Consider the following 22,951-nt stretch of genomic DNA (forward strand, 5'->3'; position numbering starts at 1 on the left):
TCGATCTTATGCTTTGTAAGATTTTATAGTACCTACCTACTTGCGTATGTTACAAAACGGTAATGTCTTATTTTACATATTTTGTAATAACCTTATATTAGTAGCTACGTAAATATCCAAAACCACAATAAATACATTTCCTTCAAAATTCAAACATAAAAGCGATTTGGGGTAGATTTTGTGATAATGTACCCTAGAAAACATGTAATCGGATTGCCTTGGTAAATTCTATTATTGCCAAGTTTAAATTCATTTGTTCTGCCATTTTCTGCTCAAGTTTCAAGTGGATTGAATACCCAGTTCAAATGAAGCCTGCGATTGATTATGTGTTTGAGTTTTCTAAATATAAGTAGGGACTTACATTTTATATTTACAATAAGACTTAACTACTACACTCATGGGCAATGAAAAAGTTCCACTCACAAAATGCAGAAACACGATCCCAATTTTTTGAAACATTTAGTTTAAAATTTTACAAAATAATTTTAGTTGGTAATATTCTGATGCTCTGTTAAATTTACTTCAATGTTGCAGAAGGCGTTATTAAGCTATCCTTTCCGTTCAGGAGTAATTTGGTGCTTTTCTTAGTGAAAACTTTTCATTGCCCGTGAGTGTACTTTATAGAGTAAGTACCTATACTCATTAGAATAAACGAAATTAGTATCTAATCTAATCAGTATTGTATCAAATGTTTATTTAAAATAACATCTACCAAACAACATGTTTTGGGCATAAAATGTACCCTTCTTCACTTAAGTCCGACAGAATTATAATAAGTTCATTACAGAGAATAACCGTTTTATGTTGGTATTTTGCTAAAATTTTACGACCAAGTCCAACTGGGCCCCTCTTTTAATTAGAAACACTCGGGGATAGCCCTCCGAGGCCCATATACTCGATTTAGCGAAGGTGCGTACGTGAGGCGACTGAAATTGTTAGAAAATGACATTTCCAATGAATGGGAGCTTTCATTATAGGGCTCAACCCCTGAATGGTTCATAAGCCGATGACACAAAGGTAGCTAAGCTTAATTCTCTAAAACCTACCTACCTAACTAAAAGGCTAAGGCTAGAATTTGTGTTTTAAAAGTACTTATTCGTATTTTTGTAAAGTTGGTATTTTTCCTTTTACTAATTGTACTATGTACATGTTCGACAGGTCTCCCTAATTCTTTAATTTTTATTCATCATGCGCCGCCGTCGTCTTTTGCACTACTTTTAGCAACCTTAACCTTGAGGTACTTTAGTTATTTTAGGGGTGCAAAAATAAAAGTAATTCATCCTCACTCACGGTCATCTCCCATGAAAGTAAGTAGTAAATAATATTATGATCTGGAAAACTATGTGAGCTATGTAACGTACAGCCTTGGCTTTCATGTGTTTACCACCTGCGGGTTGATCCCATAACGTGGCCATTTCCACTCTTTTTATTAACGTTTGATTGGCAATATAATCGACTGCCGCCATGTCGCCGGAATGTAGGGAAGCAATAAGAAAGTTACATAGAGATCGACAAAGCTAACTTTGCAACAAAAACAAGTGCTGACGTGCTTGTCACAATATTTACTTCCATAATTTAGTAAATTATATCCTACGATTAGTTAATCGCAAGCAATGAACCCGTTCATTGCTTGCAGGGAATCTAGCCCCAAATTACTCCTAAACAGAAAAGGCTAGCTTTATGACGCCATGTGCAATATTGAAGTTCATTTAACTACGCATCATGTTCAAATCCTAACTAATATTATAAATGCGAAAGTAACTGTGTCTGTCTGTCTGTCTGTATGTCTGTTACTCTTTCACGCCAAAACTACTGAACGGATTTGAATGAAATTTGGTATACATACGGTCTAGACCCTGGGAAAGAACATAGGCTACTTTTTATCCCGGAATTCCCACGGGAAAACTTTTTAAGGCGAAGCGAAGTGCGCGGGGACAGCTAGTTATTACATAAATGTTAAAAAAAATTGGGGTTTTTTTTCAATAAAACTATCATGACTTGCGCCTGTAATAAATTCTATGCTCTACAAATTGTAACATGTGTATATAGTAATGCACGCTATAAGAGATAGCATTATAAGTTTTTCACTGTCCCTAAGACATTTACGAGAGTAAGGAGTAAGAACATAAACTTTTTCTAGATTTAGATGGACGTGCCCTGGATTCTAAAGTCGGAATAGGACCCGTATCTCATCTGTTTATCTATTGTTTAATATAAATCGACTGTAAACACATCAGTTTGCTGTGGATGGTATGGTAATTACAGTAAATGATCTATTTATAAATGAATGTAAATGTGAGTACACCACTGAACTGCATTACTATATACACATGTTACAATTTGTAGAGCATAGAATTTATTACAGGAATTTATTAACTTTGGAGATACCTAATGAAGTACTTATTTATTTAATTTGAATATTTTTTTTTTTTTTTTACTTACTTAATTTTTTTTTTTTTATTAATTATTATTTATTTATACAATTTACAAACTAAACTACCTATATATTATACAAACTAAACCTATGTACATAACTAAAACTATATGTAGAAGAGACCTTCTAAGCCTGGTCCCTGTGGGAGGGTTCCCAACACGCTGGCGACATTGCCCCGCTGGATCGCCAGACTCAGGCGCTGGCGGAGGTACGCCCCGGCTCGTTTGTCCCCTGAGACGTCTGCGAGCCGGGAAGAGATCTCTTTTACCAAACTTTTGGCATCCGGACCCCATGGCCCCATCGTTTCAACGCCAAACGGGAGAAATAGGTATGTGCTGTCGAGCGACCTGTATTTCTCCCGTTTCAGGTTTTCAGCAGTACCAGCCGCCGCTCCCGCCGCCCTGGATGTGTGTGGGACGTGTGACGCCGCCAGTGTGTCGACGCACGTGGCATCCCACACTAGCGACCTCCCGTGTGCCCAGGGAATAAGCGACATCCCGTCGGGCCTCTTTCCGTCGTCGCGGATGACACCGGCAGGTTCCAGCACCGCCGGGGTGTTGACTGACACAAGGGCCCGGCGCAGGATGTCGTTCAGTGCGGCGTGGCGGGACAGGCGGCCGGCACTGCGTCTGCACGAGAGGCCATGGTGGCCAAGTTGGCTGACCTCCGCTCCGCACGGGCAGTGATGGGGCTGGACAATTTTCATGCCAAGCCGAAGGCCGATCGCCGTCTGGAAAGACCTGTCGTCGAGGAAGGTTCCCACCTTCGGCGAGGGCAGGGCATGGAGCCAGAGGCCTGACTCGCGTTCTGCCGTCGCCAGGAGTCTTGCCCTCTCTGTGTTGTTGGGGCTCGTCTCGAGCAGGTGCCTTCCTGTAGACAGGCATTTGGGCTCGTCCCACAGACGCTGCGAGTGCGGGTTTTCGGGCAGTGCCTCACCAGGGCAGATCGATTGCCATGCCTCCTTGGCTTCACCACAGCACGAGACCTCAGAAACACCCAAGGATGGGTGAATAATTTTATTATACAAGGCCAGTGTGCTGTGGGTTGAAGACAAGAAGGCGGGTAGGGCTACATCCGACACCTTTCTGACACCGATGCCGCCGAAACGGATGGGTAGAGAGGCCTGGAGCCAGTCGCGGTCTCTGAATGGTAGGTTTAATATTTTACTGAGTGAATTTTGTATTAGGTTGTCTATGTCTGAAAGGATTGTTTTGTTTTTGAAAATGGGGCTGCATCTTAGTATGTATGTGAAGTTGGGGACAAACAGTGAGTACCGGATTATTTGAAAAGCCATGTGTTTACTTATTTTGAGGAGGTGTGGGATTTTATTGGTGAAAGAGTTAATTTTTTCAGATATGAAGTTGTTAATTGACTGTTCATGGATGGGAGCTCCGAGGAGGCGCAGAGATGTTTCGTCTAGTATTTTAATATTGGGGCCTAATGAGTTGAAGCGTTGGATGATTATCGATTTTCTCGCTTCGGATATAATATGTGATGGGATGAAAATTTCGCACTTAGAGCTGTTGAGTTCCAGGCCTATTTCCCTCATATTGTCCGTGAGTGTACGGAGGTCGTCGAGCACGGTGTCAGACTCGCCTCCCAGAGTGCCGTCGTCAAGGTACCACATGTTCAGCTTCGACTTCAGGGAGGATATCGTTTTGTGGATGGCGAGGCTGAAGATGGCGGGGCCGAGCGGATCGCCTTGTTGGCAGCCGACTTCGGAGTGGATGAGATTTGAATTGTAGATGAGATTGGATGGGGATGAATAACATTGCCAGAGGTATGGATATATTTCTGGTGTGAGTTCTTTTATTTCAGTTAGGAATGTACCTCTGTCTATTGAGTTGAATGCGTTTTTGATGTCGACTTTGAGGACAACCTCGCCACCGTCGTGTTCGATATAGGTCCGCAGTGCGTGGACTGCGGCCTCGCATCCTCCCTTGGAGCCGAAGCCGAGTTGGAGGGGTTGCAGGTAGGTGCTTAGCTTTGGTAGAATTTGACGGCAGCAGACTTTGGAAGCTATACGTCTGAGGGTGGAGCCAACGGCGATGGGTCTTATGCCTCCATCCTTTTTGAAAATTTGAATATAGTTAGTATTATTATTGATAAAACGCGTGATGTATGCTATACATCTAGCATGGCGCGTTATGGTGCGTTATTAAAACCTTTTCTCAATGACAAACCTTCGATCCAAACATTGATTTGTGTTTATGTTTTAGTATAGCACCTACCACTCCAAAATACGTACTGTGCTGCAATCACAGGATTCTATACTATTTTCGAAACTACACAAACATTGGAAAAGAACAGTATCGTCAACTGTCACTGTCAAAATGTAAGGCAAATTTGATTGTTCCAAAAGTGACCGTTGTTTTTTTCCATATGTTTGTGTAGTTTCGAAAATAGTAGCGAATCCTGTGATCGCTGCACTGGTTTTGTTGAACTGTATTAAAGATGGCGATAGCTTGGATGAGTGCTTCCCGGTATTTCAGTAGTTTCGGAATTCCACCTTTCCTGATTACGATCAGTAATTAGGGAATTAGTGAGGAATCTGACCTTTTCACCGGATTTTCGGCATTCTCTTTTGGAGCTAACTTAGACTTTTTGTCTCTTAAAATCCGTTTCAGTATTTCTCGGACGTTTAGCCGATATTTTTTTAGGCTTTAGTGCACATAGAACTCATAGAAGTAAAAGTTATATTTTCCGAACAGTACCTAAGTATTTCATGATATTCACGGTGCAATATAGAAGGTTTAACACGCACTAACTTTAGTGACGTAAGAAATGAAATTAGAATCTCTTAATTTAATTAAACTTCAAATGGAATTAAAATAGATACAAAAGTTATACACGTCATAATATTACATATATTAATGTACCTATATATTAAAACACGCACTTTCAGTTAACGACTTATTTATTAAGAACAAATGTCAATCATAGACAATCATAGATGGCGTCATTATACAATTTTGTTACTCAAAATAATAACACCCCTACTTAACAAAATGTTTCTAAAACAACAATTTATAATAACAAAACACAAACAACTTAAACTTTAATTAGGAACCAGACCTATCAATTCTAAAAATTTATAATGTTTGGTTGACAGTAAGCCTTTTGTTAAAAGGTCGGCTGGCATATCTTGAGTTGACACATATTGAACATCAATTAAATTAGATTTTATCGCATCTTTAACATAATGAAAGCGCACATCAATATGCTTAGTCCTATTCAGAGACTGATGGTTTTTTGCTAGTTTCATTGCACTTTGATTATCACAATGTAACTTTACAATGTTCAATTTGCCTGTCAATTCATACAATAAATTTCTTAAGTAGGTAGCTTCCCTTGCTGCCTCAGATAATGCTACATACTCAGCTTCGGTACTTGATAAAGATACCGTTTTCTGTTTTCTACTCTGCCAAGATATAACAGAACCGGCCATAGCAAAGCAGAAACCAGTGTATGATTTCCTGTCCAAGGTATCACTTGCCCAGTCAGCGTCGACAAAACCTTCCAATTTTACATTAATATTATCTTTACAATATTTCAAACAATAATGTTTAGTTTTCTGTAAATACTTTAACACTCTTTTAGCTTGACTATAGTGAGTTTCATTGTAACTATTATTAAATTGACTTAGGTAACTCACAGTATATGCTATGTCAGGTCGAGTTAACACAGCTAAGTACATAAGACTACCTATCAGTCTTTGGTAAGGAACATCTGTTGTACATTTTTCAGCTTTATCAAGATTTAGTTTACATTCTATCGGAGTATCCATAGGTCTACAATTAAACATTCCAAATCTAAGCAACAACTGTTCTACATAATGTTCTTGATCTATGGTTACAGTATTTGAGTTTCTATCTACATTCACTCTCATGCCTAAATAGCGTTTTACACAGCCTAGATCTTTTATTCTAAACTTTGAGCTTAATGTAGCTTTCACATTATCAGTAACATTTTTACAGTTTGAAAATATCAAAAAATCATCAACATAAACAGCTACAATTATTTTTATGTTGTCACTAAATTTTGTAAATACACATGGTTCATTACAACTCATTTTAAAACCCATTTCACATAAACAATCTTTGACCCTCTCATACCACATTAAAGATGATTGTTTCAATCCATATATAGCCTTCTTAAGTTTTAAAACTTTCCCTTTGTCTTTACATTCAAAACCCACAGGAAGATACATAAAAATATTTTCATTTAAGTGTCCATTAAGAAATGCTGTGGTCACATCTAAATGTGTAATGTCCATATCCCACTGTACACTCAGAGCAAATAACATTCTTAATGTTTCACTACAGGAGCAAATGTGTCCACATAATCAATGCCACATTGTTGTGAAAAACCTTTAGCAACAAGTCTTGCCCTATATCTCACTTTATCATTCACATCTAGTTTTTTATTTAACACCCACTTGCACTGCACTATGTTAGTATCACTTGGTATATCAACGAGCTCCCATGCATTGTTGTACTCGAATGACTGCAACTCTTCACGCATGGCCAGCTTCCAGTTCTCAGCTTCAGGTCCATTCAGCGCTTCTGAAAAGTTGATCTCCTCGGCTCCAGGCAAGTTATTTGATGTACATATGTTTGAATAACCATAGCGGTTTGGAGGTCTTCTTTCTCTCTTACTTCTAACTACTTCACCAACTCCATGATCTTGGATCTCACCTTGTGCCATATCTGTTGGTGTGACAGTATCAGTCATTGTGTTAATACTCGTGTCCTCTGGATCCATATGAGCCGATGAGCCAGAACTTGGACTAGCCAGAGATTCATTTATGTTAGTATCCCCCACTGAATCTCTGCTCTCTATACTAGATTCTTCCACGCTGTCTGTCGTTTCAGTCTCCCCTCTTTGAGTCAAGTTCTTTTCTTCATCTTGTATCCATATAGCGGTTTCTTCAGTATTTTCTATACCTTGTTTTCCTTCCATCACTATTATATCTCTTTTCAATGTTACAACATTTCTCTTCGGATCATAGACTCGATATCCCTTAACATTTTCCGAGAATCCAACAAGTATAAACTGTTCTGCTTTCTTATCCCATTTCAATCTTTGTTCTTTGGGAACATGGACCATAACTGGGCTTCCAAATAGCCGTATGTGACTTAGATCAGGCTTTCTTTGATGCCACAATTCATAAGGTGTCTTGTTAACTAGACTTGATGTAACAGATCTATTTTTCAGGTAGACTGCTGTATTCGCAGCTTCTGCCCAAAATTTCTTATCAAGTTTGGCTTCAAACAACAAACATCGTCCCTTTTCTATCACTGTTCTGTTCGCTCTTTCACAAACACCATTCTGTTCTGGGGCGTATGCAGTAGTCTTTTGATGAATTATTCCTTCATTAGCCAAATAGTTGTCCATCACACCATTACAAAATTCTCCTCCATTGTCAGTACGCAGTACTTTAATCTTCTTATTCTGTTGGTTCTCTACCATAGCTTTGAATTCCTTAAATTTCTGGAATACTTCATTTTTGTGTTTGAGAAAGTAAATGAATGTCATCTTGCTGTAGTCATCCACAAAGAGCAAAAAATACCGTGAACCACTTATAGAGTTACTCTCCATGGGCCCACAAACATCTGCATGGACTATTTGAAGTGTCTCCGAGCTGGTGTGTTCACTATGTGCAAATGGCAGCCTTGTTTGTTTGCCTTCACAACATGTAACACAGTTCTCCTTCTTTGTGTCACTTGAAGTAGAAAAGTTCACTCCTTCTACGATGCCATTTCTCATTTTATTCAAGTCGCTGCTATTGATATGTGCCAAGCGCTTGTGCCACAATTCTGCACTCGCCAATGCTGGTGCGGCTAACATACAATCTGTTGTTTTGATATTCAACTTGTAAACACCATTGGTCAAATGTGCCGTAGCTACCAATTCATTCTTCCTATTACGAATGTAGCAATTGTTACTCTCAAACACAACTTTGTTTCCGTTTTTGATGAGCTCACTCACTGACAACAAGTTTGTTGACAACTTCGGTATACACAATACATTCTTCACTGTAATGTCGTAGTTGCGATCTGTAGTTATTCTCACGTCCCCGGAGCACTTTACGGGTACCTTTGTACTGTCGGCTACCGTAATTTCTGTTAAATTTGGCGTAAAGTTTGCGTTTTCTATCCAATTTTCATTCGATGTCATGTGCGCACTTGCGCCAGAGTCAACGTACCACTCGCTTTTACTGTACTGTCCATTCAGAAATACCACACTAAATGCATTCGTTTCTTTATTTTTCTGCAGTAACGGACATTGGTTTCTAAAATGCCCGATTTCTTTGCATTTATAACACGAAATCACTTTTTTCGATTGCTGTTTTGAAGCCATTTTGGTTTGTTGTTGACAGCCATTTTTTTTTATAGTGTTGTTCTGTGTCTTCGAATACGTTTTGTTTGCAGCGAATGCAGCGCCACCTGTATCCAAGTTGAAAGATACTTCCAAATCGATAAGTTTCGATTTAATCGCGTCTGTGGTAATCTGTATTCCTGAATGTTCTATTGCCATGATCATTGGAGAATACATTTCTGGCAACCCTGCTAATAATAGCGAACCAATCCATTCATCTGTAATGGCGAACCCGGTTCCTCTTAATCTTTGAGCTGTCTCGACAATCTGCGTGACATAATGAGTCATAGAATCACAGCTTTCTTGCCTGATTGAAATTAGATGTCGCAGCAAAGAGATTTTTCTTGAAAAGCCGGAGTCGGCAAACATGTTTTTCAGTTTTGTCCACAGTTCCAACGAGGTTTTTGTTTCCTTGATATGAACGTACAATCCTGAATCAATGGTCAAAATTAGCTTTGCCTTAGTCCTTTCGTCGTCTGCAGCCTTGATATCCGCGCCGGGCTCAGCTGGCTTGATGAACTGAATCATGCCCTCTAGCACTAACAAGTTTTCTGCCGCGAAACTCCACTCATCATAATTTTCCCTCCCTTTCAGTTTGGGAACACTTTGCAAATAGTTCATAGCCATTTTTCACGAAAGTTCAGCGTTTTTCTTAAACCGTAACACCACAATTACTTAAGAAAAATCAGGAAATTAGCCCATAACCTATTAAAACACGCACTTTCAGTTAACGACTTATTTATTAAGAACAAATGTCAATCATAGACAATCATAGATGGCGTCATTATACAATTTTGTTACTCAAAATAATAACACTATAGACACCCTCCCACTTTTAAATAACATTCCTGAAATCGCTCTACAAAAACAGTTCGCACTTAACAACATCCGCACTCTTGAATAATATTATGAAACGTAAAATTCTAAAGTATTTATTTTACGGGCCTACAAAAAGCATATAAAACAGCCACATTAACAAGGCGCCAAAATAAAGATGCCAAAAAGTTTTTTTCTTTTTCTGTAACCGCGTTTTCGCATACTAAAGGCACTAAAGAGTTTGATAATGCGTTCACTGAGGTGATCCACAAAGATAAATCTGTCAGCCAATTAGGGAGGTATAAAAACGTGACAAGACTTCTATTCAGCCAATGAGGTGGCACCGACGGAATAAGATGTGGGTAATTGATTGGATCTCATTCCTATTTATTATCGCTGAAGTGCCTGATGGAATGATGTAATCCCATGGATAAGTGCAGTGTCAGTATTGTTCGCAAACGATTATCTAAAAAAATATTATACACGTAAGTCCTACTTTGAGGTATCAAAAACTTTTCTCTGTACCGATTCAATAAAATAAAATAAAGTTCATTGATCTCGCTTAGATCGAACAAAAAATACCTTTTATAGTGGTACGTGATGTCAGGATCTAATCTAGGTAAGAGACATAAACTACAGCTAGTATCCTACATAAAAACAAACATTTAGATAAATTAGTATTCGTGAAGATAATAAAATGCGTGCACTAAATTCTGGCAGTAGTCGTTAATGTCTAATCAAACCATGTGTGATTAGAATTATCAAGCGAAATTGTGTTCGTGACTTTACTACTTACAAACTACACTTGAAAGACTTTTATTATAATTAGTGTGGTGTCTTGCCAATTTTTTTTCATAAGGGTTACTCTATACTGACGAAAAACGAACGAACGAGAGCGTCGTGTAATCGGCACGTTTATTACAACGAAATAGAGTCGTGGCTCGCACAGAAGCACAATTTTTTTTTCGTCATATACAGTCAGCCCCCCGAGCCCTAAATAGTTTTATTTCAATAGGTTACTGAAATTAAAAAGCTATAATAAAAAAAAAGCTGAAAAATACAACAATCTTTTATCGTACGAATATAAACACCCATTTGATCTGATTACGATACGATAACTTCTACTACTAAATTAGTAAAATTCGGATTTTGTTGCTTTAGAGGTATTTACGAATTTGAATTAAATATGTATATTATTTAGTACATATAAACTGAAACCAGTTACAACTGAGCCACAAGAAAACTAAACACAGTGACAAAAGCTCGTGTTCTCTATTAGGAGCATTGTAGACAAAGCTCAACGTATAGTGGATAGTGGCTAAATGCTAAGATGTTCTCGGGAACATTAACAGTGGCATACGATAAATGGGAACAATTACTTAGTACTTAATAATAATGGTGTTAAGGTATTTCAATTTGTTAACACCAACAGAAATTAGTTTTGTTGATATTTTGATACTGAAGGAAAATTGTACAATTATAAATTCCATCTTGAAATCTTCAACATAATAATTTAAAAGGATACCTAGCATAAAATGCCGGGCTTTCTTATTAGACGGTCGAATGGCGTAGTGGTTAGTGGCCCTGAATGCTATGCCGAAGGTCCTGGGTTCGATTCCCGGCTGGGGCAGATATTTGTTTAAAGACAAATATTTGTACTCGGGTCTTGGGTGTTGATATTTATTATATTTAATATGTATCTATCCATGTATTTGTGAAGATATATCAGCTGTCCGATACCCATATCACAGGCTCTGCCTAGCTTGGGGTCGGATGGCCGTGTGTGAGATGTCCCCACATATTATTATTATTATTAATAATGATGACGATGAATCAATATTCATATTAAAGCATCAAGTTTTAATTTCGCTCATCTAAATTCCAAATTCATAACACCTCAATATAGTAATTTGCAATATTGTACAAGTTGTAATAATATACAGTACTAGCTGTTCCCGCGCGCTTCGCTTCGCCTTAAAAAGTTTTCCCGTGGGAATTCCGGGATAAAAAGTAGCCTATGTTCTTTCCCAGGGTCTAGACCGTATGTATACCAAATTTCATTCAAATCCGTTCAGTAGTTTTGGCGTGAAAGAGTAACAGACAGACAGACAGACAGACAGACATACAGACAGACAGACAGACACAGTTACTTTCACATTTATAATATTAGTTAGGATGTCCCAATTACGAACATTGCAACTTTATACAGCTGGACGAGCGTAAAATAACTAATTTGAAACTTGTTTTGAAGTCTATGAATGTTAAACAGGCCAGGTAGTTATAACACAAGTAATAATATAAGAACATTATAAGGTGTCAATATTAAACGACTAGTTAGTTTAATAAGAAGCCGCACAGAAATTATATTAAAAGTCTTCAAATAGGTACTGTGGTATTCATCCACTATGTGATAATCGAAATATTTCATTACTCTAATAGTAATTTATTTGAAGTACAAGTAGTAATACAAGAGGTACAAGAAATTACTCAAATAATTAGTACATAGGTACATTAAAATATCGTAAATGGGTTACCAAGGTACTAACTTTTTTATTTGACGATTCAACGCTTTGATCCGAGAACATTCGCTTTATTTTAAGAATTAACAAACTCGATGTGTAGGGAATGTTTTCGTGAAACCGAAAATTGTTTACAGGAATGCATTTTTTTCCTGTTTTCATTCCGTAAAGTACATTTACTGCGAAGTAAAGGGTAATTAATCCACATTTGTGATAATTGTACAATAAAGAGTTAAATAAAAATTAAAATAAATAATAATATAAGTAAGTAATATAGTGGTTATTGTTAAACCTGTGGAAAGTGACTTGTGTTTTTCTATTATTTTATGCGTGACGAACCTTTGTGTTCAGCTACCATACCAGTATACCACATAGCTTTGAGGGACTAGGAAATTTAAAATCTTTGCTTTAATCTAATATAGCTCACTAGTCAATCCTTTTATAGCACTTAGTCATTATATTAATCATTAAAAAGTCAAAGGTAAAGTCGCTCAGCGTGCTATGGAGAGAGTTATGCTTGGAGTTTCTCTGATGGATCGTATCAGAAATGAGGCTATCCGTCAGAGGACTAAGGTTACCGACATAGCTGTCAAAATATGCAAGCTGAAGTGGCAGTGCGCAGTGGGCTGGTCAGTTCTCGAGAGGAGACCACGAACAGGCAAACTCAGCGTGGGACGCCCTCCTGCCCGCTGGACTGTCGACCTTAGGCGGGTAGCCGGTAGTGGTTGGATAAGGAAGGCCCAGGACCGAGTGTTGAGGCGCTCCTTGAGAGAGGCCAATGTCCAGCAGTGGATGATTATTGGGTGATGATGATTAAAAGGTAACCTACTTAGTTAAAAATAATATATTTTTTATAAATAGGTATTTTTACATATTTAACAGCAAGCAAGAAAACTTTTAAAATACTCACATTGGAGTCAAAATGAATTTGCACTTTGCAGACATTTTCTTAGGAGGAAACCAATTGTGTCGAAAAAAACTCCATCGCAATCAAAACCCTAACGTGAATAATGAACCGTGAAGTGACTTGTATTTTTAAGTTATAAGTTTGTTGTTGATCTCCCTACACCGGCGGGCGCGTATCCAGACTTGGAAGTAAAATTTACACAATTTAAAACTACTTATATCTATAGTTATATTACAAAATAATGTTAGTATAATGAATAATAGTATGCCAAGTACTTAAAGTCTGCCATTGTTAGTATTATAGTAAGCGTGGTGTTGGAAAAGTGGGAAAGTACGCTGAAAGGGGGTGATTCAGGTATAATTTTGAGCAAATTATGTAAGTACTAAGGCATTTGGAAATTCGCGAAAAAAACTCTGAATCAAACCCTTTTGGTTCAAAACATAGAAATTGAAAAATCTTACGTGGAATAAACTATTTTTTGTGCAAAGTTTTCCTCAAGAAAGCCTTGTCACCTTAAGTTTCTCGGCTACTTATTTGTGGCGGACTTGGTACTCTTGGTAGCTGTAAGAGGAAACTTTCTTGGAGTCACTACAGTGACCACCCATCCGGAAGTTTTGGAACACTCCTATTTAAACTTTATACCTATACGTGGTCTTAAGGCTCCCATTCACGGGCGCGTCAATGTGTGAATGTGTTGGTGAGCGTGGCTCGCGGCTAGTACAAATACTACTAATATGTTCCTTGTGCAAGGGTCGTAAAGTTCACAATCGACTGGACTGCAACTAGGGGCTCGTGTAGTGTGATGACGGATTTGTCCACGGTACGGCTCAGGGCTCGGCTCGCGGTGCGTGTAGTAATGGGCTTTATAATATGTTCCTGAAAATAGAGTCAAATTGCACCTTAAGTACTTATATAAATTTTGTGTTGACCTTAAGTTTAAACTTGAATCTCTTTATGATACACCTAACATAAAATAAAATGGAAAATATCGGTAATTCAAGACAGACCACTTGAAAAGATTCTGGTATCTCCATTATAATTGGGTACTTGAGTGAAACCTCGGAAAATTGCCTTTAAATAAAGTATTCTTGTAAGCTTTCGGCTCTTACCCACCGATACATGAAATAAAGGGTAAGGTTTTACGATACCTCGTTATGTAGAGACGGCAAGAGTCTTGTAAAGTCTCGTTATTATAACCGGCGACAAATTGTCTCTTTCTAAAAATAGCCGCGAAAAGTTGAGATGAGCGATTGATATATAATTTGGTTGTGTTGTGTAATAATAATAATTAGAGTTAGTACCAACGCTCACAGGGCGAGTTTTATTCGTGATCAGTAGAAAGGTATAGTCATCTACTGTCCTATTATACTTACTTCAAGTAAAAACTCCATGACTCATACGTCATTTTATCACACCATGAAAAAGGCTCAAACCTTAACAACAACCTTATATAGGTATGTCGCAAATGTCGCAATCGTATTGTATTTTTTCGAACTTATATTAAAAGCAGGTCCGTTTTGAAATCACACACAGGTCTGAGAGTTAATTTCAGGAACCCTTCAACCACACCCGTAACCATAGTTATCAATAATAACTATACCGTAGACAGTAGACACGGGCCACGTCCCATGGGAGCTATAGCAAATGGAGTGACCCTATTCCCCTCATGTTTATGAATACGATGCAAAAAGAGTCACTTTTTGTATACCCTCCCTAGAGTTTGACCAATATTTTTTACCCTAATTCGGTCCTTGTACAAAGTTTTGGGATCATTGCAGTTGTTACAAAGTTTGCGGTGGACTGGCTGTTCATTTCAATCTAAATGTGAGGATAATTCAGTTGGTCATAATAAGGATCATACACCATCCACCAAATTAGCTTATTAATAATAACATTTTCAAATAATTATTATAAACGTTTTCTTAAAAAAACGCTTACGTACGGATTTACAGTTATTTATATCGATAAAACATCATATTGGAAATTGTACATATAAAATCAACTCTTGTGTAACATCTTTGAGCTTTGTTACGATTCCGTTATTTAAAAAGAAACCTTAAATAAAAGGGCCTTCAACAAAAGCTTTCAATATCTGATATAATTAAAATAAAACCAATCAAGTGCTATACAGGGTGCTCGGCACATGGACCGATACATATTTGATAGAAGTCATGTGAAGTATTTTCTTCTTTGAGACATTCCAAAACCCGAAAGTTATTGAGATACCTATATTTTTTTTTCTACTTTTCCAGTCGTCCCTGTCGTAGCATTAACTTGTCAAGATCGATCAACGATTAGGGACGAAAAGTCACAGGAGGTGTAATAATTATGTAGGAAAAGTACATAAGAATATCGATTCTGTTCGTAGCTTTTATAATTTGACATCGAATAATAGCTTTTTGAGCTTCATTCATTGCACCTAAGGCGTTAAGTAACGCCTCGTGTTATCTTTAGGGTAGCTTTCTTTCTTGATTTGATATTATGTGTTATTAAATGTGCGGTTGTCTATATGCAGAGTGCGAGTTTTTACACCTTTCAAGAATTGGCGAGTAAAACAGACATCGAGACAAATATGTTGTGTCGATTTTCACTGCTCGATTGAAATCTGTTTAAAAAAAGCATACACTTGGCCCTCTGACCAGCTGAAAAGCCTGTATAAGACGCAGTTATCTAAAATTGATGTGAATTAATAAAAAAATAAGTAAATTTAAACATAATTAGGTAGTTTATGGGTAGATATTTGCATTTATTTTATCAGGGCACCTACTGAAACATAGAAGTGGACGTATAAGTACATATACATATAACATAGTCCTACTACGTGTACTAAATGTAGATACATTGTACGAGGCTACAACACAAAGTTGTCAAGATGCCAGCTCAAAATGTGGTCTACACAGGAGACCACATTGTGAAATACGGTTAAGGGCAGGTTGTTCTAACAATTAAAGCAGTCGTTTAGTTTGTAGGTGTAGGACATTTAGAAGGACTAGGTATATCAATATATAATATAGGTTTTTCATTGAACATTGTCACATAATATACAGGGTTATTGGTAAGTAGACCGGATCCTTTCAGGAGGTGATAGAGGAAGGCATTTCCAGTCGATTGAACCCAATAATGCATTATCCTAAACTTAACCATTTTTGAGATATTTAATATTTAAGGTTTTTTTAATTTTTTGCCAAAATTTTATGCTTAAAACCGAAAATAAAAAAAAGTAGCCACATTTCAATATTTTTTTTGGTTGTTTTGCATAAGTAACACCTTAATAAAGTAATTAAAGTAATCAAATGTGCATTATTCGACTTAAATTAGACATAATACCTCAAAATAGTTAAACATTTTGAAAAAATATTCAAAACGCAAAAACAAATAAATTAAATTAAAAAAGATTTTCATGTGACATTTTTTTGTGCACTTCAGCTTAAAAACATGGTCAACTAATAAGCTTTCAAACAAGATAATTCAATACCAAATTGATTAAGGTATCACCAAGATATGGCCAAAACAACCAGCACAGACGGACAAAATTCAACAGGAAAACTAACAAAATTAGCCCAATTTAAAGGTAAAAAGTGTGATTGTTTTCAGTCCTGTTAACTTTAGTATGGAAACCCCTGCGCAGTTTTCTCCGCTTTCTCTGGTTGTTTTGGCCATATCTTGGTGATACCTTAATCAATTTGGTATTGAATCATCTTGTTTGAAAGCTTATTAGTTGACCATGTTTTTAAGCTGAAGTGCACAAAAAAATGTCATATGAAAATCTTTTTTAATTTAATTTATTTGTTTTTGCGTTTTGAATATTTTTTCAAAATGTTTAACTATTTTGAGGTATTATGTCTAATTTACATAAGTCGAATAATGCACATTTGATTATTTTAATTACTTTATTAAGGTGTTACTTATGCAAAACAACCAAAAAAAATATTGAAATGTGGCTACTTTTTTTTATTTTCGGTTTTAAGCATAAAATTTTGGCGAAAAATTAAAAAAACCTTAAATATTCAATATCTTCGAAATGGTTAAGTTTAGGATAATGCATTATTGGGTTCAATCGACTGGAAATGCCTTCCTCTATCACCTCCTGAAAGGATCCGGTCTACTTACCAATAACCCTGTATGTGACAATTCTAGAATTCGTCTCAAAATTAAATTATTCCTTAATTTTTAGCACTTTTTATATACTTAGATAGTATTTTTTTAGGTTTTTATAGTAACTGGCCTTTTTAACCGACTTCAAAAAAAGGAGGAGGTTCTCAATTCGTCGGGATCTTTTTTTTTTATCAACTCAAAACGTTGTAATAATATATGTAAGTACCATCCTTAAAAATAAATAAGTATGAATTAATTTCAATTCCCAAATGTTCACAGTAATACCTGAACCTCTAAGCATTCTTAATTTGTCTTCAGATCCAATTATGGTTGACATTTGTCATAATGAGTTCGCGATCAGGGACTCAATCCCAGGCAGATTATAACGGAGTAATTGATGAATATTCCATACGTCTTCGAATTATAACAGCGTAATTAATTTCTTATTAAATAATTTGCTTCAGACTCTTAAATGTTCCAGTAAGTACATAAAATATACTTATTTTGTGTAACAATTCTGATATTGGTGGGTGCATAATTAGAATTTACTGCAAGATTTATCTACGCGGCATAAAAAAACAATTCATTTCAATACAAGACTAAATTTTGAAATGTTGGTTTTTAACTTGTCGTACTCTCTCCTAACTCCCTGAATAAAAAAAATCGCTGTAACTGTAAAAAACTGCGCATTCCTTACGTACACAGTGTAGGAGTGCGCATAAATTCTAATTATCCAGTTTCAGATTTACAGCTGCACTTTCAGAGAGTAGCCGGCGCCTTGTCTGGGAATAGACTAGATAATTTGTAGGAAACCTAAGTCCGTGGCTATTAATTCCACACAGAATAAGTGGCTTGAAAACTAATATGAAAATTATGGTAGTGGTTCAGCTATGAGGGGTTTTGTGGCTGCTGATAAAAAATAAAGGTTCGTAAAATTGCTTTGTACTTACGCATCAATATATTATTATTAATAAAAAATATATATATTTTTTTTAAATATAGGCATAAAGTGGATTTTGTTAGTCATTTGGTGTTGTTAATATAAGATTCTAGGTATAGGAGGTAGGTAGGAGGGGAGTGGTTATAGAAGATTGAAGTGTACAATTTATTTATCTCAACGAACATTTAATCCTTTTATGTCTTCCTTAGTTTTTTTTTTCACTGAACGAAATAATCTAAAAACGATACGAAAAGTGTGCCGAGATTTTGTTATCCCTTGACCCTAACATTATGTGGAAGTGTCGAACCGTGCCCCCAACTATTATCCGATTTAGGTCAAATATGCGGGTCCACTAAAACATGGGGATTAGGAGTTTTAGGAGCCGGCAAAGATCACCAGTATCCGTGGCTTATGGGAGGTAATTTATTATTTAGCTACTGTAACTAGCGATTATTTAAGGCAAAAAGAAGAATGATAAAAAATAAAGATCACTCAAATATAAGGTATTCAGTGATCTTTCAATACTATTATTATGTCTGTTCAAATTTTTTGATTCAACTACTTACGTTACTATTCTAGATCGATATTGGTTATAAACAATAAATAGTTGTTACGAAAGTACCTATGTGAGGTTTATGTACCTACATACAATATGAATAAGTAGGTAATGTCCATAAAAAGTAAAGCACTCGGCAGGTATAATATATGTCAGGGAACAAACACTATAAATCTTTTTACGAAAACAAATCTTCCAATCCAATCTAAAAGAACCCGGCTAAACTTCATGCAAATATTTTCTTTACTTGGTGACATCCTAAAAATACTACTTGTATCCTAAGGGACCCTTTGTGAAAGGTAAGGGTTGGCTATCAAAGGTTACGAAAGGTAAGAATAATATTTTAATCTTACATAGGTAATAGTGTATCATCGCAGGCAACAGATCATAAGCACAACACGGACTCGGATTACTCAATAGCATTAGTAATAAAAAAAACAGTATGAATAACTGGCTTATGAAACAATTATGTCACTGTTTCATGAAAAAGCTTGTTATCATAATATTAACAATCTTCCATAATATATACTTAAAAGAAACAGAAAATATCAACCCAATGTTCAGTTTTAAAATATTCTTAAACAACAACGGATCAATTTGTTTCAGAATCAAATAAGTAAAAAACAATACGAAACGGAAAAGTTCTCCCCATTCGTGAAACAGTCGAGACAGGAATTTATGCCGTGTTAAATCTGCCGGAGGAATTTAATAGCGATAAACTCCAGCGAATTAGGCTTCCACTCATGAATTATAAAAGTAGATTCGCCTGCATCGATAGGAAAGAGACTGAAGTCTGTTTTTTTAACTCAGATACTAAATTGGCAGCAGTCGTTAAGCCTAGTCAGAGGCCTTCGGGCGGCTTGAAAACATCTCACAGTCGGGTCGCTCACTTACCCGACTACTCTCTCAGCATAAGCTTGCTTGTGTTGGGGTCCACCAACCCGCACTTGGCCAGCGTGGTGGACTAGGCCTAAACCCTTCCTTCATGGAAGGAGGCCCGAGCCCCAGCAGTGGGGACGTAATGGATCGTGACTGACTAAATTGACAGATTCTGAAAAGTATAGTACAGACCTTTTTAATTTGAATATTGATAGGATTATCAATTTGGCGTATGAGTTTGTTTTAAGTAAAAATTTCGCATAAAAGGGTACACACCCCATACTGTAAATATTAATCTTATTTTTAATTAAGATGAAATTCTTCACTTTCTATTGACTTCAAAGAACAAATTAATTGTCAACTTCCTTTATTACAGAGGCTATACCTAAAGAATTTAATTATTTGTGAAGAGGAATTATCGTGCGACCAAACCGGATATTAGCCAATCCGGTTGAGACTAGGTATTTGTAAATATTTACTATGTTATGTACTGTAGTATACTAAATTTGATTTCTTCAGAATGAACTGTGATTTTTTAAATTAAACCAGCGCCTTAGGACAAATATCCAGCACGTGTAGAGAATATTTTCTTATACTTATCACAAAATTTCGCCGGCTTTTAGTTTCGGTCTATTTTTTATTAGTTTTCGCATCCCACGATGCTATGAAAGAATAATAACCTAGTAACTTTTTGAATGGATTATTTTACATTGGCACCATTAGCCTGGAAGCGTTCTCAACACAGTGTCATTTACATATTATACTTATGATTCGCTTGATAACATTGACAATTTCCTATGGATTCACGACATATTTATCTGTTACAGTTGATTTCGCACAGTCAGCTTCTACCTAATAAATCACAAACCGCATTTTATTTATTCATACTTTGTTAGTTTGAAAATTAACAAAAGTAAAAAGCTAACTAGCTGAAGCTGATGGGCTATTGTGAAGTCAAAATAAGATAACATTTACTCTGTAATTGAATCCGAAAATCGTTGTCAAAACAAGTTCGTCATACGGAGCCTGTATATAAAATATGCTGTATAGGTTTGGATTAGCAACGCAACTAATGGTAACGTTGTCATTATCGTATTATTGATGAAATTGATTGATCGACCCAAAGTTTTTGCAAAAGCTTGCTTATAAAAACTTCCTACATTTATTATTATTTTTAACGTGTCATACAAAATTCTTCTTTTCGTCTACGTGACAAACTCAAGCGCAATTTAAGGGTAAATCGTCACCGCACTGGCCAATCAGATTAGAGTCCATGACTGCCTATCAAAGTTAAAGTATAAGTCTTTTTACACTACAAAAGCTTCAAGATTGAACAAACGTGCCTTATTATTTCTCACGTACCCTTCAGATATTTCACACTCGCAACGGCACGGCAATAAAACTATCGACACGGTAACCGTGAGCGACATTCCGACTTTAACATATCTCTCCCCCGAGGTATTAACATATTCAGAGTGAATCGGCCGAATAATGCAATTGAACGCTGAATTTTACGCAACGTTCTTCTTCTTCAACTTATTCTCGTAGGAAAAGGAAGATGATCTTGGAGGTTTTGGTTTCAAAAATGTTTTGTTATTTGAGCTACGAGCTCGTATTTATAAATTAGATGCTCCAAAAAAAAATACCACGTGACATATGAGCAAAACAATTTAACCGTAGAAAGATACTGTAGGAAATAGGTACGGTGGCCTGCGCCTAAAAGTATACAGGCGGAGTTTTTAAAATAGCGATCCCTGATGATGAAGGAACCAGCTGCATCTGTTATAAATCCAGGGACGTGTTGTGTGTGATGTGTGTAGCAGTGATGTTTATGTGGATGTGCTTGAGCAGCATGTGAGCTTGAGATAGCAATTTTAAAAACTCCGCCTGTATACTTTTAGGCGCAGGCCACCGTACATGCCGTTTTTGATCTCCCATTCAATATAACACAGTCAAAATTATATTTCAATTTGATACTATGGATTTTACTAATGAATAGGTACTTATTGGGGCTAAGAAACTTTATTTAAGATTTTAGAATAAATCTTCAGAATTTATTCACTCCATTCATATTAATATAATATGATAAAAATTACAAGCAAATTTTCTAAGCGGTCTGGAGGACCGCCCGCTGAAAATACGTGACTAAAATTGCGGGTTAGACTGGGTATGGGTATAGTCAAGGGTTAAAAGCGTTTTTCAGTCTGTTGCATTCGTAATTAAACGTGTTCCAATAGGGACTATTAACTTGAGTGCAATCTAATGTCACCATTTTCCAATGTTAAAACGTTTAAAGTGTTGTTTTTCAGGGTTCCGTACCTCAAAAGGAAAAAAGGAACCCTTATAGGATCACTTTGTTGTGCGTCCGTCTGTCTGGTTTGTCTGTCACCGCCCTTTTTCTCAGAAACGGGTAAAGATATCAAGCTGATATTTCGCATTGATAGCTATACAAATTTACGGTATGAGTAATATTGTGACTACAAATTTACATTTAAAGTTGACCATGAGTACCATGACGTATATCGATGTATGGTAAAAATATAATTTCAACTGCAAAGTTAAGTTTGTTTTTTGAGATAGCTTATCTTTCTACGGAACTCTCAGTGCGCGCGTACAACACGCACTTGGCCGTTTTTTTTTGTTTTGATGTTAAGCGTTAGAAAGTAATATGTATGTAATAGTCGTTAGAAAGTAATATGTATTTTGGTGATTGTAATTTTATCATAAACTGAATACTTACAGTAAAATATTTAATAGTGTTTCATATACTACCCACATTATTTTATTGTGTGTTTATGTTTATCTTATACGACAACAAAATTTTGAACAAATAACGCTGCTGTTCGGACACAATTTACTTTTAAATTGAATAAGAAAGAAAATGAATTGTGCCTACAAACTTTTTTCATTGAATCTTTTCGGGAAAGCTTTCTTTTGACCGTAATCAAATTATTGCTTAAAAGACGCTTCAGAGAAAATGTAGTCAGTCTGAATTATTAGGACTTTGTCTCTGCGAACAGTTCATAAGTACCTACCATGGAAAAATGGTTGATATCAATGGAATATATTATGAGCATAAATGATTGGCATATGACTAAAATACATTGTCTTTCTATTGTATCTTCTTCGCAATAAATGCTGGCTCTACATTTTTTAAAACATTAGGTAAATGCATGCATTCTCCCCTATCTTTGTCACCGACTCGCTTATAAAAAGCATCGCTAAATCTCCCGTCTCTCTCCCACAGCAGCAGCCATGGACCCCGAGGAGATACTGGAAGAGGAGCTGGCGGGGCTGCCCACCCCCCGCACCTCGTACTTCACCACCGGCTTCGTCCAGGACCCACGCAACCTGAGCCAAGAGCTCAACCGCACCGTCGCCGTGGCCGCCGAGAATCTGAACGTGTATTATTTCTATGATGTGA

The 22,951-nt window shown here is 36.6% G+C and overlaps 1 protein-coding gene across 2 annotated transcripts in view; it reads left to right on the forward strand.

Annotated features, from left to right (window-relative positions):
• LOC105382736 (cardioacceleratory peptide receptor-like) overlaps nt 1-22,951 on the forward strand; it is a 76,717-nt gene that overhangs the window by 24,981 nt on the left and 28,785 nt on the right. For both annotated transcript variants that reach the window (XM_048628925.1, XM_048628926.1), the window contains exon 2: nt 22,775-22,947. In XM_048628925.1, the coding sequence (XP_048484882.1) occupies nt 22,783-22,947 (165 nt within the window). In that variant the 5' untranslated portion in view covers nt 22,775-22,782. The remainder of the gene's footprint in view (nt 1-22,774; nt 22,948-22,951) is intronic.

This window comes from Plutella xylostella, chromosome 22 (assembly GCF_932276165.1).
Source record: "Plutella xylostella chromosome 22, ilPluXylo3.1, whole genome shotgun sequence".
Taxonomy (NCBI): domain Eukaryota; kingdom Metazoa; phylum Arthropoda; class Insecta; order Lepidoptera; family Plutellidae; genus Plutella; species Plutella xylostella.